Raw genomic sequence first — 19,193 nt, 5'->3', positions numbered from 1 at the left:
CTCCTCCTCCTGGATGTTTGAGTACCTTAGCATGTCTTTACATCCTGAGCTTGAAAAGGTGTGAGCCGTTCTCTTCTGAATGTCTGGATAATAATACAACTTGGCTGCCTGTCAGTGACGACAGAGCAGGAGCAGAAATCTAGAGTGGACGTGTAACTACTCCCGAAATAATATGTCATTCAACATCGTTTGCTAAATCGTTTTTTTTGGTACTTTTCAAAGGTGAGAACCTGTAAAACGCAGCAAAGCAGGAGTTCATATGAGAGTTGTAAAGAGGGGGGGGGCCTTGTTTACACACTGCAGTTAAAAGTCATTGTCTTTCAAAACAACTTTATTTACACCCCACACCTTCAGTTCACATGTATGAGCATTACACTCACGTCATTGTTCAGAAGCCTCCAAACAGGATCGACCAAAAGACCAGGAGACGTGGTGTCTCTCAATCTGCACAGATTGCACAGATAAAAGTGGTCACTGAATATAAAATGGAACTTGTTTTTGCCAATAAGGTGTTGGCTGTATTTAGTAGTGAATTAGATCCAGTATTTATTTTAGTCTGGAAAAGTAAGTTGTTCTTTTATATTAAAGTTTTCTTCTGAGAATGCTGTTTAATTTCTATTTATCTTTGTATTGTAGAAGGGGTAGAATATTTGTCTGACCGTTCATTGTGATGTGTTGGACGGTCAGCTTTGTATCACATATGAACCGCTCAGTTGTTTAGGAGCGGTAGAAGAACAGTGCGGGATTAGTATCGGATGGTGACATCCCTAGCTTTCACAAATGTGTTTCCACTTTTCTAAATTGACATGGCTTTAAGGAAAAACTGTAGGGGCCAATGGTGCGATAAGCAATCCCATGCACACATGCAGTATGGTACAGTTTGGAATGGTAAAGCCCTGGGTCAGGCTTGCTTTTTGACTAAAAACAGTGGCTTTATTTGGTAGGCAACGACAACGAACGGCGACATTTAACGCGACACAGCAGACGGAAACAACGGAGGACGTTGTCTGAAAAAGACGCCCAAGCTTTGGATGTTGAAGACGCACCCCGTCGGCTGACTGTACTGGAAAATTGTAACGGTTTGGACAGCCAATGGTGTCCACAGCCTCTTGAACTCCAAACTGAAATCCCACATGGTCGTGTTGATGAAATCACCCAACATGTTCAAACATCTTCTTCTTTTTCTGCAAGGATACAGCGAAGCATTAAAGGATATGTCATTTTTTTCTATATTTTGATTGTTGACGAACACGGGTTTAGAACAAAAGTCAGGGCTAGCTTTCAAGGGACACACACTCACACACGTGTGCAAGGCAGCCATTTTGTTTGTGAAATAGCAGAGAGAGTTGCACGTGGTGCAAACAGGTTCATCCGCTCATGCTCTTCCTACTCGTCATGTCGAGAGTTGACGAGTCTGACATAACGACACGAGGCTGGGGGAGGTGGCGTTGTAGCTCAGTTTAACGCCTGCAGTATAGTTTTTACTTTTAACTGTTTGTGTGTCATAGGAAAGATTTCGCTTTTTGTTGTACCTCCCAACACACAAATTCCCTGTTTCAAAAGCTGATGGGATACAAAACTATTGCGGGTTCTCCTAAACTCTCTGGGGGCCACTCAGCATCTAGGCTGGTCAGGTTGAAGTGTGTGAAATTAGTCACAATACTCCATATACTGATATTTCATAGAATTTCAGCACACCCTAGGCCAAAAATGTAATATCAACAATAACTTAAAGATTGTTTTTCTAGTAGGAGACTGGAAACACTATGTGTGATCACCACAATCACTATCCAACAGGTTGAACTGGAATTAAGGCTGATCTACTGGTTTAATTGTGAATATACAGTATTTCGCTGCAGCAGCAGCAGCGCATAGGATTTAGAAGCATTACTGACTGTTCTTGTCTTCTCTTTACGTTGTCTCCTTCTCCACGAGTCTCTTTTCAGGCTCAGAAATGACTCAGTGACAACTAGACCGTGTCTGAATGAGCCGTCACAGATGCAGTGTTGAGCAAACAGCGAGAGGTGGTGGTGGTGGGGGAGGCCGCATCCTTTTCAGCAAAGGATTTTCAACTTAATTCTATAACGTACGCCCCCTGTTGTCACTGCACTCTCCTCCTCCCCAGGCTGTGTAATGGTGGTCAAACTGGTTGGTTTAGCTGCTGGAGGTTTGCTGAAGCTTTTTAATTCCCCTCCATGGTAGAGTCAGGTTGTGTTCTGTTGTGTTTAGTTTAGGTTTAGTTTGGTTTCAACATGCACTCAGCCTGAGGGCCTGTCCACACAGAAACCAGGTGAATACCTAGTTTTATTAACTGTACTGGTGATGGTTTTTGTCCACACAGAAACAACGTCTCTCAACAAATCTCAAAACGTCGGCCCTAATGCAGTTGACGCTGTTTGTCAGTGTTGCCAATTACTTTCAATGAAAAGTAACTAAAGTCGGCCTGGTTCCTCTGCAGCAGGAGGAGCCAGCTGAAGGTTTTCAGGCATGTCAAACTGGGCGGAGGCCCCTGGGGTGGGGGGTGGTTAGGGCGAGTCCTGGGACACATCATTGTAGAGATCATATCTCTCTACTGGCCTGGGGGCATCTCAATGTCCCCTATGGAGAAGCTGGTTGAGGGGGTTGTGGACTTCCCTGCTGCTGAACCTGCTGCTCACACAAACCTGGACCTGGAAAAGCGGCAAGTGTCGTGTCGTTACTAACGGACCGATGGTATTGACAGACAAATATCCAGCCTGTGTCCTCAGGATGTTTATTTTGAGTGACATATGTGGGAGGCCACTGTTCTAACCATACAGCATCTGCTTGGCCTCATTTACTGATGTGTGCACAGAGATTTTCTCACTCTCCATATGAAATAAGTACATAAATGAAATGAAGTGCAAAATCACTGTCGGATTAAATATGTGTACATGCACACATCTTGTCCAAACCAATAGCTTGACACAACTGTTATATATATCAGCCCCTGCATGGGCTCTCTCTCCCTCTCTCTCTCTCTCTCTTCTGTCTCTACCTCACCTCCCTCTTTTCCTTTCTCTCCCCCATTTTTCCTTTCACCCCCAAGCGTTCAAGGCAGATGCTGCACATTTTTGAGTCAAGTTCTGCCAGAGATTCCTGTTAAAAGGGAGGGTTTTTTCTCGCTCAGCCAGTGCCTACATATGTATGTGTTCATATACACCGTCTTCTTCTGATATAGTCTTCTTTAAAGTTATTGCTTTGTGCACTGGGACACAGTCATGTTGAAATAGAAAAGGGGTTTCCTCAAACTGTTGCCACAGAGATGGAAGCAAAGCATTGTCCTAAATGTCACTGTATGACTGTTAAGATTGTCCTTCACTGGAGACAAGGAGCCTTGACCAAAGCCTGAATTCAATACTCAACAGGCCAAATATTTTTATCATAGTCTATGAAGCTTTTATTTTACTAATGTTCAGTTTCACCTGGTTTATGTTCGAAACAACTGCTCTTAAGTTAAGGCCTTTAGCATTTTATGGGGCAACAACAGTGGTCCAGAAGAATGCCAAAGGTTCCAAGTGTGAACCTGCAGGGACTTGCACACTGGTTTCTTATCTGGGAGGTGCACAGAGGAGGAACAGGTGAGGCAAGTGAAGTCTTGACATTTTTTTGAGCTGTATACTTTCGAATAATTACAGGGCAACAGTTGTCTGAACATGCATGCATGGGGGTTTGAAGTTGGAGCAAACATCACAGATGTTTGTCTAGTCAGTAGATCCCTTGTGTAAAATGTAGCAAATCAAATTCTAAGTGATAAGTTGGTTTTTCACCTGATAGTATGTATTGTTGGGTTTTTTCATTACTTTCATAAAATGTGCCTTCTGTGTTTATATTAAAGGCTGTATATAGACCACCACATGTTTACAGTGGCCCACAATGGACAAACTAACTGTCTTTTTTAGTTCTGATGCTAACTGAAGGCTACATGCTAACTGAAGACTATATGCTAACTGAAGCCTATATGCTAACTGACGGCTACATGCTAACTGAAGGCTACATGGTTTCACTTACTCACTGAAGTGAGGGAAGTTCAGCTGCACATTAATGTAGAAAAGGGTTTGGCAACATTCTTTATGTTCTTTACCACAAACTGTTGAGTGATAATGAGAAGGTGAAGTCATTAAAATGCAGTGGCATTTAAAATAGTTATCTATCTATTCATTAATTTGTTTGTTCATTCATTCATTCATTTATTTATTTATTTATTTAATCATTTATTCCTGCATTCATTGATTATTTTATTTATGAATATGTTTATTTATTTATTAATTCATTTATTCTTTATTTATTAATTATTTTATTTATCCATTCATTCATTTATTTCTGTATTTAAGTATTCATTCGTTCATTTATTATTTTATGTATGAATTCATTTGTTCTGTTATTCATCCATTCATTACTTTATTTCTGTATTTATTTATTCATTCATTAATGTTTATTTTATTTCTATAAATTATAAATTTTGAACAAATTAAATTCTCCCATCAAACAGAGCATTGAAGTACGTTTCTCCAACATAATTATTATTTTATTTATATATTTATTAATTAATTAATTTGATTTTCTTCATACATTATTTTATTCATTCATTTGTCTTTTCATTTATGTATTTATTTATTAATTATAATGTAAAAAAAATCTAACATATTTATTGTCTTTTGATTTAACATGTTTCCTTCTTTGAGAGGTGACAAACGTTGTGATGTTTTTAAAACAAGTTTTTACTGCCCTCTGGTTGCCACAAAATGAATAAGCAACTGCAAGTAATAAAATAAAATAAGCTTCTGCATTATTCATTTTAAATAATAAACTGAACAGTTGTAGGCTGAAGCTAAAGCTCATTAAGACCTCAACATATCCACAACAAAAGAAATGATGTTGTCGATATTGTCGTTATTGAGTTTAAACAGACATCCATTTTGTCTTGTAGTCTTTTAAATATTCTTGTGAGGTTTTATGAGTTTTAATGATAATTACATTACATTACATTTAGCAGACGCTTTTATCCAAAGTGGTTAGCACTCTCGACTTGCAGCAAGAAGACCCGGGTTCCAGCCCCGGTTGGAACAAGGGCCTTTCTGCATGGAGTTTGCATGTTCTCCCCGTGTGTGGATGGGATGTGGGGATTAGGTAAATTGGACACTCTAAATTGACCATAGGAGTGAGTGTGAGAGTGAATGGCTGTAGGCGATACCCCGCCTATCGCCCGATGTAGCTAATATTGGCACAGCCCCCCCAGTGACCCTCTGGTGGAGGATAAAGCGGTAGATGATGACTGACTGACTGCCAGGAGGGGTGGAGTTGAACTTGCGGCCATGATATCTTTTGCACACAGGCTACCAGGCTTAACCACTTAGCTACCCCACCCCAATAATGTTCCTCTTAGATCAGTGTCTTCAAGTTACCACCTGAGAAAATATTGATCTCTCTCAGTAACACCATTATCACCAGCGTTAAAATACACTGGTGTAAATAGACCGAGCAAAGTCAGCGACAGACTTTTTCACAGAAGGCAGATTTCTTCCTCACATATACTTCACACACTGGTATAGTGACAATAGATTAAGACGGAGCGAGAGATGAGGTGACGCTAACTATCATTATTTAATTTGTTATTTGTTTCACTCCGATCACACACACCCTGGTATATACAGTAGAACAGTATATCTGATTTTCCTCCCAAGTACCACCAGAGGAAGCTCGCTGTCATGGGCTCAGTGCCTGTCTTTTATTTTGTTAAAGTTCTTGGTTTCCTGTGTTCCTGTGTAGTGTGTTCTGCTTTATGTCTCAGGAGGCTGGGCTGGTTGGCGGGGGGCGGAGCTGCAGGTGAGCCACTCACCTGCAAATAATCTCCTCGTTTACTTCTGCTATATAGACTCTGGTTTCTGAACCCACAGTTGCCAGGGCACCATATCTACTCCATGTGGTAACAACCCTGTCTCTGTGTTTCTTTGACACTCTATCTTCTAGTATTTTTGTTCCTTTGATGCCCAGTTTTCCCTCTTTTTCAGTTTCCTGGACTCAGAGCTCTGCCTCTAAGCTGGCCAGTCTCTACCCCCTCTGTTGTGTCTTTCCTTTCGCTTGATTTAAATAAATTAGATCTGGATTTCCACTTATTTTGGGTTCACACTCATGTACCACTGGTTGTCCATGTACCACAGTTTGGGAACCATAGTCTTCGATTATATCAAGTGTCCTTCATTTTAAACGCGCTCTGGTGCTAACGTGTCAATTTGTAGGTTTTTGTGAATGACTTGTGTTGTAATATACTAAGTCTTTAAATATCAGTATGTTTAGTTGAAAAAAAATGGATTTTTTGGCTTGTAGTGTTTTTTTTTTGTTTTTTAGCTTATAATTAATATGAATTGGGGGTGTTCTTTGTCATAAGAAAAAATTTTTGCAGTAGTAAGAGCAAGTAAACATGTAAATGATGACGGAAACGGATGATGGCAACCCGCAACTATGGTGGAAGAAAGAATGTACAGGTGTGTCCTCTTATAATCGCTCGAACACAATTAAACTGGCGAAACGAGTTTCAACATCAGTCATTATTCATCGCTGTAATAAACCTTTAAAGTGTTTGTGCAATGAAAGTATCGGCAGAGGAGTATGGGCGTTCCTAATCCTCAGGTTCTTGTTCATATGAACTGAAAGTGATAGTAATAATAGTGGAAAGGGAGACTGCAGTTCTGTAAGTAGCAGCAGACGCATCCAGACCAGGTACGTTTTCTCCAAATATTTACTTTAAAAATAATTTAGAAGCGACATCAAATTTGTTGTGTCCACTCTTTTTATTTGTCTCTTCAGCATTATGTTTGTGGGTTTCTTTTTGATGAAACAAAAATATTTGAGTTAAAGTGCAGTTAAAGATACAGCCAACGGGATGTGTTTGGTTTTTACTCCATTTGCTCTGCATTAGGGCTGTAACTAATGATTATTGTGATAAAATAGTGCTGTTGATGGGTGTTTTACCAAACCTGTAAATGATGATGTTCTCGAATGTTTTGTTTTGTCCACAAACTAAAATGATTAATGATTTAATGGTTGTATATCATATATATGTAAGTATATATGTGTATATACATATATATGTATATAAACAATGATTTTAATTATTTCTGTTATATGGAGCAAAGTAACCAGAAAATATTCACATTTAAGAAGCGGAAAAATATGAAAAGTTGTTTTGATTATTGGAAAATAACACTCAAACGGATTAATTGATTATCAAATAATCGTTGCAGCCCTTCCCTGCGTACGGGACAGAGACGGCACGCAATGTGTGTCAGACATTTTCAGAAATTGCCTCAAGTCATGTGACACTTGTGGAAAACGTCCGTCTGCTTGTTTTACAAATGGTTCCACATCTCTTCTCTGACTAAACCCCTTCACACCTCAGCGTCTTCAACCGTCTATAACAATGTTCTGCTGCAGGCTTTGTCTCCACTGCCCAGGATTCCAATTATGCCCCGTCTGAGACGAGATGAGCGCATCGTGGACAGAGACATGGACAGAGAGTTGACCCTCAGAGCAAGCAGTCCGACCGAAGTGACGAGTCCTTGTCGCCAGAGGCAGAAACAGAAAGTTCAGAAACAACTCTCAGGTGAAACCACATCATGATGATAGTACCTGATACCTGGTGGGGTTTATTTAGTACCTGCTCTGGCAAGGTTCCAAGCGAACTGAGCAATACTAAAATGTGACATGAACAGACTGCCGGCCACTAATCAGAGAGTGTCGTCGCTGGAAGAGTCATGAGCGCAGCGTCCAACACAAGAATCAAGCCGAACAATGCCGAACTGTACATCAGTTAAAAAGACTTCAAAATCGCAATATTATTATATACTATTATATTATTATATATATATGTTAGGGCAGCCTGTGGCCAAGTGGAAAGGGAACTTGGCTTGTGACCGGAAGGTCGCTGGTTTAAGTCCCCACCAGGTTGAAAAGGGCTGGGGTACCCCTGAGCAAGGTACCCAACCCCCATTGCTCCCCAGGCGCTACTCAGTGTGACAGCCAACTGCTCCTAATTCTAGGATGGGTCAAAATGCATTGAATAATTTCCCTAAGGGGATTAATAAAGTATCTAAAATATATAGTTAGTGACAGCAATGCTGAAAGCCAGCGATCGTGAGCCGAATCGCAACCCATTACCAGTTGTATTTTAGTTAATTGACTGTGTCAGACGGAGTCTGTGCTCCAGTCAAGCAGGAAGTACTGAACAAATCTTTTTAATTAACTGATTCTAATGATTCAGTACATCGAAAACAACTGCTTTGCCCGTAACTAGTTTATGTCGCGTAAAAAATGACGTCATGGCAGTTTGCGCAGATGTGCTATGATGACCAAGCCCGTGTTGAGGAGGTATTATGAAGTATTAGAATACGACGTGCCTGATATATAACCGAGTAGAGTCAAGTAGAGTCGAGTTGAGGGGTGCTAGAACTGTATAATGGAAAAGCGCCTCTAGTCAGTCTGGTGATCAGGGGACCCAAGCAGCTTCCAGTGGTGGCTGTCACTAAATCTCATCCTCACGTCTGTGTCACGTTGCAGAGGAGGGATCCATGTTGGTTGAGGATTTAGTCCCCATCTCTCCAGAGCTGGCCAACTGGATCAAACTCAACTCCAAAGGTCTCAAAATCCGAAAGAAAGACCGCCAATGGGCTTCAGAGGTGGTCAACGACTTCAGAGAAAACCTGCTGAAATTCCTGAGGAGCTGCACTAAAGAGCCCTTTTTCCAGTCGGCTGAATTCCTCAACACTGGCAGCTACTTTGAGAAAGTCAAGGTGAGGTCATGATTCCCACTTTAACATCCTGAAGGGGGAAAATCGACATGTTTTTATTTGATTTCTGTACGGTTTCACCAGATCCACAGTCCAGATGAGTTTGACATGATGCTGAAGCTTCAGTCTCCTGCACGTCTCGATATGAAGGAGCTCGACGGCGGCCTCTTTTACCAGCTGGACCTCAACCATCAGTCTCGCGGCCCCATTCAAGCCTTTCTGCTGGACAATGAGCGAACCCTCTCATCAAGCAAGATCCTGAAGACGATGTATCGCCTGGTCCGACAGTTCCTCAAGACCTACAAAGGTTTCTGATCCAACACAGTCAACTGGTGTCTTAGTTAACTCTTTTTTGGAAAAATAAGTTTTCCAAAGCAAACTTTTACTCGCTCGAGACGCTAAACGCTAAAACAGACGCTAAAACAGCATTTGGACTGGCTTTCTGTTTTTGTTGCAATGGTTTCCCAAAGGAACTCCCATTGCTCTTTAGCAACCACATAATGAAGTCACCTATGGCAATCGTCTGTGTTTACTTCTCTATGTTTCCAGTGCCGGATGAACTCTGTCATTGGGAGGTAAACCGGAAGCGTCCCACTTCACCAGCCGTGACTTTGTCACTGTACAAAAGCGAGGATGTCGACGAGGAGCTCATGTCCTTGGACTTGGTTCCTGCTCTGGAGGTATAATGTTTGTACTACACCAGGGCAAATATTCAATATTATATAAAATTACATAATCTATAAAAATGATTGATCTTTTAATTAACAAATGAAGGCGGTCCCTACCAGTTTCACTTGCTGGGCATCACTACTTCATGTCTCCTTATGGTGGCGCTGCTCAAGTGAATGAGGGAAACTTGGGTGGAAGTGACCTGGCTGAAGAAGAGGGAGTTTACAGCAGGATAATGGTGAAGAAAGCTACGTTAAGAGATGCTCCATGCACGTTCAATACATAGATTTTATGCACTTTGTTCTCTCTGTTTTGAATAGAGAAATCCTGCACTAGACAGATATCGTGATGTATCACAGAATCGTTGTATCGTGTTATTTTCTGCATCATGGACCATGTATCGCGTATCAAGGCGGGACCTCCTGTCTGTGGAGTTCTGGATCCTGATTTACTTATTACTATATTACTTACTTACTTACTTACTAATGACGAATGTGACTTGATATGATTTTTCTGTTCCCTGTTTGGAGATTCACCCATCTCAGGGCTGGCCAGCTGTGGTCCGTAGCGGTCCAGATGTGAAGAACTGGCTGGGGAAGAAGGTTCGCCTTGAGATCAAAAGTCTGCCCTGTTACTTTGTCCCAAAGAGGATGAAAGGACGAAACATCAGTGATGAAGCCAAAGGTGAGAAAAATGGTTAAAAAAACGTGGTTTTCCCACTCTTGCCATTGTAAAATGAAGACCCGGGTTCGCGACACACTCGGAGTGAGGGATTTTCCCTCATTTGAAAGGGGGGTTGGTTCCCCTTTTGCCCGAGACCCTACAGTTCCTTCACAACACAACTGACCTTCATGTCACTTGGGTTTGTTTTGTCTTTCTTTAACAGAGAGCTGGAGGATTTCTTTCTCTCACATCGAGAAGAAAATGATGACATATCATGGCAACACGAAAACCTGCTGCGAGAGCAACGCCACCAAATGCTGCCGGTGAGAACTGCTCGTGATGTTTACATCTCGTCGTACACTTTTGTTTTTGTCAAACCTCAGTGTTACCAGTAGGAGCTAAACAGCCTGGGCAGGATTGATAATACAATAGCCTAAAATTATGAATCATTTGTTATTTCTACATACAGCTATAGTTTGGCGGTTTGATCATCTTTCTTTATTTCTCTTCTCTTGCAGGAAGTCATGTTTGATGCTCCTCAAATCTCTAATTGAGGGTCTGAAACAGCGTTTTCCGAAAGAGCTCGATGACCTCTGCTCGTACCACGGGAAGACTGCCTTCCTCCACACTCTGTCTGTCAGGTACAGTGAATCTTCACTGTAGGAGTCCTCCATTTGCTGCAATTCAAAGTCTGGCCATTAGATGTCACTAATTCTCAGTAATTCTTTCACACTGGACCTTGACCTCTGAGACAATGAGATAAGTTTTCTGTCCATCCATCCACCTACTACTGCTTTAACCTCCACATGAGGGTCACAGGGGGGCGCTGTGACCCCGCGGACAGGTCGCCAGTCCATCACAGAGCCACATAAAGACAACAACCATCCACTCTCACAGTCACACAGATGGTCAATTTAGAGTGTCCAATTTGCCTAATCCCCAAATCTGCATGTTTTTGGAGTGTGGAAGGAACCTGGAGAAAACCCATGTACACACGGGGGCCTTGTTCCAAAGAGTGCTAACCATTACACCAACCGTGTGGCCAATTTGATAAACTTAAAAAATAAAAAATAAATCTTACAAATGTGAGTTATAATCACATTTGATTTATCTGCATTTTTTTGTTGAATAGCAACATAAAAAGGGATGGTAGTAGTGCTGGGATTGATATTACTGATCCTTTACATTTGTTTCTTCCACCTGCTGCTTCTCGTGTGTCAGGTTCGACGACTCGATGTGGGCTTGTGAGAAGCTGCCTGGCTGCTTCCTGTACCTGCTCGGGGATCTGGAGGACCACGCGCGCAGAGGCTCTCTCCCTCACTTCTTCGTCCCTGATTGCAACCTCTTCTCTCCGCTCGTCTTCCCACGCCGGACGCTGGCTTTCCTTGTCAACGCCTTGGTGGAGCAGAAGAGGGAGGGCCTGCCACTGCTGAAGCCTCCAGCCCCTGTCTCACCTCTGAAACTTAGAACCTCTCACTCTGAGGACTCATCTGTGCTGACTGAGGATCAACCAACAAACTCACTCCTTTCACACCTGAATGAACTTCCGATTTTTATTGTAGCATTGGTTGTTGTCGTGTTTCTTATGTATGTGAATAAATAAGGACACGAAGCACACAAATTCTATAAAACCTGGTAACAATATTCATCAACTGTTAGTTTCCCTTGTTAAAGACAAGAGTTTTGGCACTTTGAGACAATACTTAAGATTGACATGTCTTTCTTTTGTAAATCTAATTTATTGGTGAAATTATTATTCTTCTTTTTCTATTGCATTGCATTGTGTTTGATTGTACTGGGATAGTCTATTATCTATTAAAGTTTTCAATGCATGTTGTCTTGTTTGTGTAAAAAAAGGGAATTATTGTGAACTACATATCATCAGGCAAACACTTTTATTTTTAAATTCTGTGAAATGTCACAAATATCGCGATTGCGACATCGCAATGGATTGTGGTAATTTTGCGATCATATCGCGAGATGGGCTCATTGGCTCATTTGTCATACAGTTACAGTATATCCCCACTATCCTGCATTAGCACCTCCCTTTTCTCCTGTGGTATAAAAATTTCGTTACATTGTAAATATATGCATATAACAAAATTGACTTGTTAAAACCACTATAATGAAGTTGTTCTGCTGTTACACACTCACTCACTATGATAATACAGTGTGTGACTCACTTTTTATCTCCTTATCAATGGCGTATTATAGTAATCAATTAATAGTTTTTTGTTTAAATATAATTTAAATTTACAAAACAAGACAATGAAAACATCAACATTTGGACGTTTGAGAAACACAGATGATCATTTTCAGACGTTTTGCTGACCAAACAACCACGAAAATAATCGGTAGTTGTATCCCTACTAACGCTTGCCCTCTTAAATAAAAATGTTTGATTGAATTGGTTGATTCAACTTTGTTAAGGTTCGAAATACTCACATACGCGGCTGCTACAGCAACTGTACGATCTCTAGAAAAGGATTTGTAGTGATTTTTTTTTAGCTGTTATAAGTTCACTTTCAGTAACTGGAACGATGGCGTTCCATCGCTGTGTTTCTCCGACCCCATTTGTGGCGAACACGGGACTATAAATTCTCGCCGCCGGAAACGTCACGTCCTCTTCTAGTGATCCAATATGGCGGTGAGTAGCTTCCACATCGTACCATGGCCGTCACACACTCATTAACAGAAGAAATCCACCATCATCGACGCGTTGGGGCCCCTTTAATCGCTGTTATACCATGACATGATTAAATATCATTATGATATATTATAATAGAGGCGTATTTGGTTAATAAGTGCTATGTAAAAGTGTAAAAGCTGAAGACCGAGTGATGCTAACAGGCTAGCCGCTGGAAAACACCGCTCCTTGTACTTTTCTGTAATATCCAGTCCGTGTCGATGTTATTCCTTTACTGCGGTGTCACTTGAGCCGCTCGGTAAACACATATATCTCAATTTTGTGAGTTCTGCGGTTGAAAACAGTTTATATTTCCCGGTCACATACGTTAGCAGTAGTTGCGGTAATGCTAAGAGTAGAGGCTATGGGGGTATGTACAGACATGTCCGACCGGCATGTGACAAGCTGAGCTGATCTGAGTCAGTACCTTTGATTAAAAGAGCCATTTATTTACGATTATTGCCAAGCTTGACAGAGTGGCTGCTGTCAACATTAGCAGTCGATGTTAACTCTTCGATAGGCAGGTGTTTCTCTCTTGGTCGTGTGTATTACTCTGGTTTCACGTGTAGTGTTTTTGTCTTCAGGACCAGGGTGAGAAGAAGGAGAACCCCATGCGAGAGCTCCGCATCCGCAAGCTCTGTCTCAACATCTGCGTCGGTGAGAGCGGAGACAGACTGACCCGTGCTGCCAAAGTGCTGGAGCAGCTCACAGGGCAGACTCCCGTCTTCTCCAAGGGTAAGTGCTGTTCTTGATGTGCTTGTATTAGAAAATCTAGTGACTTGTGGTGGCACGAAAAAGTCACGGTTTTGTACATACCTCGTTTTTGACATCACGTTAAGCAATGCGACAAAACATGTAATTGTTTTTGATTTATTAACGAGTTTAAATGATTTAATAGACTGGATTATACCAAAACAATGATAATCCCATAGCTTCAGTCATTTAACTTGTTTTTACTGTGTCTTTATGTTCTGTTAAGTGTATGCAAAAGAGGAAAATAAATCTGTATTAATTGCCCATAAGTTCCTTATGAACGTGTTTTACAATATTCTCAATTTCTTTCAAATTCCTAATCAAGACTGCTTAAATGTTGCGGGTGTCGAGCATTCTGTACTGAACTGTTCTGGACGAATGTGATGATGTAAATGTATCGTAATGTATGTCATATCTCAAGTTAACGTGCTTATTCACCGTATGTATGTTTGGTCCTCAGCCCGCTACACTGTGAGATCCTTCGGTATCCGCAGAAATGAAAAGATTGCTGTCCATTGCACCGTCCGTGGCGCCAAAGCAGAGGAGATCCTGGAGAAGGGACTCAAGGTAAGGAGGTCACACTACAAAGTTTTTCCAAAGTGATAACCTATTAAAATAAAGTTGACAAGTTATCCAGTTATGTTTGGATCACTCAATCAGTCTTAATCCCCTATGGTTTGGTTTCACAATGTTTATTTAATCAAATTTGCATACTGTCCCATACCTAATTTACCTGTTAAATTATTCAGACATTTTTGTTTAACAGTTTTTATTGACTCATTCCATCCTGTCCTGAGGTAAAAGTCAAACTTCCAACGTGAAACAGCATTGATGGATAAAGATCTGTAGCTTTTTTCTTTTTTTTTTAAGTGGCATTTTTCACATTGACCCGCATTCCTTGCTGTGGCCTACAGGTGCGTGAGTATGAATTGAGAAAGAACAACTTCTCTGACACCGGAAACTTCGGCTTTGGCATCCAGGAGCACATCGATCTGGGCATCAAGTACGACCCCAGCATCGGCATCTACGGACTGGACTTTTACGTGGTGAGTGGATGCAGCTTAAATGCTGGTTGAAGCTACTGAGTTTGATGACTGGGTAACTTGCACTTCATCAAAACCCTTAAAGCCATTATGATCTCTATAGAGGTGCACAGTTAAGATTTTGGTTAAGTAAATGTGATATGTAGTAAAAAGAACTCTTAATTGTGCTGTGGAACGCCGACATAAGGTAACCCGAACAAATATTACCAGGTGACCTGTAGAAACCATTTAAACATTTTGGGCAAATGACTAAAGCACTAAAGCTAGACTTAGGCTTGTTGTGGACTAGGTATGAAATAGAATTCAATTCATATTAATTGCACAGATATTAAGATGGCTGTATTTTTAATTAAAATCCTTTTTTTTAGCTGTACATTGAGTTGAGTTTCCGCAATTCCTGGAAAGCTCAGTATCAGGTGTTACTTAATGAGACTCGACAGAATATCAGCGATTTATACAGACCTTTGAGTAGAGTTTCTTTTGCTGTTCATAATTTCCTCAGCTTTCCCTGGTTAACAGAAAATAAGTCCATTATTAGTCAAATGTGGTTTACATTATGTCATGTTGGACGTGTTTCAGTGCAGCCAATGCAACATGACATGCCTTGATCACATCACATGGACAAAGTTTTCCCATAATCATTAGATGCAGCAGATTCATTTTCTTTTTGTTGCACTGAAACTGGTGACAGTTGGCTCTGGAGCTTCAGTCTCAGCTGACAGAAAAACATACAACGAACTTGACGGATGACTTCTGAGCTGTTTATGTTGACACTTCTCTTCCTTGGTTTGTGTTCAGGTTCTGGGCAGACCTGGCTTCAGCATCGCCGACAAGAAGCGGAAAAGAGGCCGCATCGGTTTCAGACACCGCATCCGCAAAGAGGAGGCCATGCGCTGGTTCCAGCAGAAAGTGAGTATGCTCTTCCTTGGCAAGAAATTTTGAAACGTCAAATGGGCAAAGCTGGCACACGCCGTATTTCGTTGTTTTTTTCTTCGGAGTTTATATGCAGTGCACGGGCTTTATGCTTATTCTCCACATCGTCTCTGTGTGTGTGTGTAAGGCCCAGGTTTTTATCGAAGAAAGTCAAACTTTGTCAAAGTGTCAGCTTGCATAGTCTGAAGTATTTTCAAGACCCAGTCCACTCAGTAAAAGCAGTAGGACTGCATGATATAATTAAAATGTGTGTAATTAATGCAGTACCATCATATGCAAAATATAGGCATGGAAAGGACGGCAACCTGATACACTTTTTTAAATTCTTAAAGAATTAAATTTAAATAGTGCAAAGGAAACCTTTTCTCTGATTTCATGTGTTGTTTTTTTTAATATCTGATGTCATTTATTCACTCTGTTCTGCTGCTGAAATGTTTGCCTGTGCTGTAGATTTGACATGAATCTTTTTGTCAACTTATAAAATACAATTAACATCAACTACCTCGTTTTTTTCCCCCTCTACAGTATGATGGCATCATTCTTCCCGGCAAGTAAAGGACCACCTTTTGCTCTTGTTTATAACAAAGTAATAAAAAAAGGAAAAAAATAACTCTTCAGTCTCCTGTTGTTACTTGTTCTGTGTAGTCAAACGTTTCTTCGCCTCTAATTAAATACTTCCATATTCTAGATGCGTAACTGAAAATTTGATTTTGATTTAACCTATTTCAATGCCTGTACAGCACTTGTAGTTGTCCCATCTAGTTTTTCTAAAATATTACAGACCTTGAATAAAATAAAACAAGACCGTCTGTGATTAAGTCATCTAAGCCAAGACAACTTGTTGTCTTTGATTTAGTTACTAGAATTGTTTTTACTCAACTGTCACATCTGGACATTGTTTTGTCAAAATGCAAGATATTCAAGTTCTTTTTTCGATTGTTTAAAAATGTAATGGTTAAAGACCAAAACAAAATTTCCACAAAAAATATTATGTTTAAAAGTTCAACTAAACTTTGTTTAGTTATATACTAGATGTATTTTTCTGTTGAATGTTTAATTTATTGTTTTTTATTTATATTGTCTTCAGTGCACTATACAGTATCATTTAAAGGCGACATAGAATGCTTGTATCACACATATATGTTAGTTATGGAGGGCTACTTGCATATATTAACTTGTTTTCATGATTAAAAACCTCCTAATCGCTGCAAACGAGCCGATCAAAATATCTCCTCACTGACGCTCTCGTCAGCCGCGCTGTTTCAGACCAAAACCACACCCCCAGAATGTGGACTGTGTTGTGATTGGCCAGCCAACGAGAGCTTTCCCACTGTCCTGTGATGGGCCAGGTACCTGGAAGTGACGTAATAGATAGGCCAGCTCTCAGATACACAGCTCCCCCTCTGGCACGGTGGATGCTCTGCATCTCAGCAGCTACAACGAGAGTAGTTCTTCTGCGGTTGAATGTACGCAACCGGATGTGCCCGGAATAGTGCCCGCACCGGGAGGCGCTACGGTGGTGAGAGGAGTGGTGAGGATTTCTGATAACGACATCAAATTAAGGAAGTGCCGATCCGCTTCGCAGAGCCCAGGAAAACAATAAAACACTATTTTCTCAGCAGTGGCTGAACTGTTTGTTCTGAAACTTTAGGGTTTCATAAACGAGGTAATGACGCAGTACACACACAAACGCAGCGTTAATTGGAGCTTCCGGTCTATGTCACCTTTAACACATTTACAACCTCCATTTCATTTTGTACAAAAAATAACCATCTCTGCAGTTTTTTGTAAATTCTTCATGCTTTGATTTGTAAATTTCTGTTGTAATTGACTAAATCTGCACATGGCCGCATGTCCAGTTAATAGTGGATTATTTGGCTAATGATTAGGTTTTTGCTCAAAATAAGTATGGATTTTGGTCTTGGGAGCTGATGAGACTTGGGTCAAAGGATACGTGACCTCAAACGGCCTCTTTAACCTCAGCTCGCGTGTCTACGCTCTGATCTGAAACAAGGTTTTTGTTTTTAACTCTTGACATTTTGTAGCAGAATCTGAAGTTTGTTTGTTATAGCAGGGACTTACCCCAAGATTTACTGCCATCTTGACCACAAGATGGCAGTAAAGAGCCAGTGACTAAAAAAAAAAAAGCCTATGAGCAAAGGCCTGTAGCCTGTGGCTCATGCAATGGCTCCTTGTAGCTGAAGAAAAACAGTGTTTTTATTTTATTTCCATGTTTTTCACTCTTTGTAGAGGTGAAGCGTAAATGAGTGTTTTGATATTTTGTTAGTCACATCCAGTGTCTGTATATTATGGAGCCCCTGACATGACATGGTTAAAGAAAAAAGAAATTGTGGCCATGAAGTAGGTATAATGTGTGCACGAAATACTAATTAATCTCATTCCTGGACAGTTGATTAAGCAAATAGAGTGCACTGCCTCTAAGGTCAAAGGTAGAGGCAGTAGAGTGGCTAAAGCTACACGATGGACAGAGATAGCATTTTAGGCTGGGAATGAGCTACAAAGACATTCTGTGAAGCCGGTCATTGCAACCGAGAGGCATTTAAACAGAATATTGAGGCAGGTTTCTTTACCGGCGCAGGTACGACAATAACAACACGACACCACTCGACTTGCTTACCCAGGTTTGGACTAAAACAATCCCCTTTCTTCCATCAGAGCAGGTTCCTACATTCTGGTACTGGTACTCTCTGATGGCAGACGACATTTCCCAGCAGCACTGTCGGTGTTAGAGACTGACAAACCAAAAACCTTGTGAACACTCGTCATGTTTTTTTAGTCAGATTGTCTTTATTCAGTGAAACCCCACAGAAACCACCAACACAAACACACACATAAATACAGAGGGATTCAGCCGATTTCATGAGTCACGTTAAATTGGCCTCATTGTATCTTTGTCGCGATCCTTATCTCTCAGTGTGATTGACAGCTACTTTGCAGTTTGACCTTTTGACCTGTTGGTTTGTTTGGTTGGCATTTTTGTCGTAGTTTTGATCAAATTAATCTGTGGAGACAAATATTTTAAAACACGGTGATATTTACTGTTTTTGTGTTGTTTTTGTTGTGTTTTTCTTTATTTTTTTTGTATTTTTTCACATTTTTATGCTTTTTTTACATTTCTTTATTTTGAGAGCTTGTTATTGTTATTTCCTTTTAAATCTCACCTGTGTTGTTTAAACTTTGCCCTCCTTGTTTCCCCTCTCTCCCTCCATTCCATTACACTTAGAAACAACTAATACTATTTATTTTTATTTTTCATACATTTCTGTCAAAATTGAGCTACACTACGTCTGACACGTACACATTTAATAAATAAAACAACAAACAGGTTTGTCTGCTTCTTTTGAGGAATATTTAAAAGCTGAAAATGAAACTTATTGTGGTGTTCGGTAGAAATGTATGGAAGTAATTCAGTCTCACCAGAGTATGTATGAAAGTTTGTTCTTATATAATTAATGTTTCTCTAAATTCAACTGTTTAAAATGTTCAACAATTTTTACTTTTCAGTATTTTTTTTTATGATCCAATTTAAAAATTCAAGGTAGAAATACTCATATTATAGTGTTTTTGACATGCCAGGTCTAATTCACATCAAATGTGAGATAAAAAAAAAAATATGATTAA

The 19,193-nt window shown here is 40.4% G+C and overlaps 2 protein-coding genes across 3 annotated transcripts; both read left to right on the top strand.

Annotated features, from left to right (window-relative positions):
* Positions 1 to 2,902: 2,902 nt before the first annotated feature.
* On the top strand, positions 2,903 to 11,908 carry LOC131447020 (cyclic GMP-AMP synthase-like). 2 transcript variants are annotated; one of them, XM_058618479.1, is made up of 9 exons: positions 2,903 to 3,599; positions 7,453 to 7,621; positions 8,575 to 8,807; positions 8,889 to 9,111; positions 9,354 to 9,484; positions 10,004 to 10,157; positions 10,360 to 10,459; positions 10,655 to 10,777; positions 11,358 to 11,908. In XM_058618479.1, the coding sequence occupies exons 2-9, from the start codon at positions 7,483 to 7,485 to the stop codon at positions 11,737 to 11,739; spliced, it is 1,485 nt and encodes a 494-aa protein (XP_058474462.1). In that variant the 5' UTR covers positions 2,903 to 3,599; positions 7,453 to 7,482; the 3' UTR covers positions 11,740 to 11,908. The 2 variants fall into 2 exon arrangements, with proteins under 2 accessions (XP_058474462.1, XP_058474461.1); XM_058618478.1 differs by lacking the exon at positions 2,903 to 3,599 and adding an exon at positions 6,468 to 6,738.
* A 1,476-nt stretch (positions 11,909 to 13,384) lies between these two features.
* On the top strand, positions 13,385 to 16,180 carry rpl11 (ribosomal protein L11). Its single transcript, XM_058618444.1, has 5 exons — positions 13,385 to 13,557; positions 14,036 to 14,142; positions 14,490 to 14,621; positions 15,417 to 15,527; positions 16,077 to 16,180. Exons 1-5 carry the CDS (start codon positions 13,434 to 13,436, stop codon positions 16,104 to 16,106), a joined length of 504 nt encoding a protein of 167 aa, XP_058474427.1. The 5' UTR covers positions 13,385 to 13,433; the 3' UTR covers positions 16,107 to 16,180.
* The last annotated feature ends 3,013 nt before the right edge of the window (positions 16,181 to 19,193 follow it).

This window comes from Solea solea, chromosome 20, assembly GCF_958295425.1.
Source record: "Solea solea chromosome 20, fSolSol10.1, whole genome shotgun sequence".
Classification (NCBI taxonomy): Eukaryota; Metazoa; Chordata; class Actinopteri; order Pleuronectiformes; family Soleidae; genus Solea; species Solea solea.
This window is presented reverse-complemented; position numbering and strand designations above follow the sequence as displayed.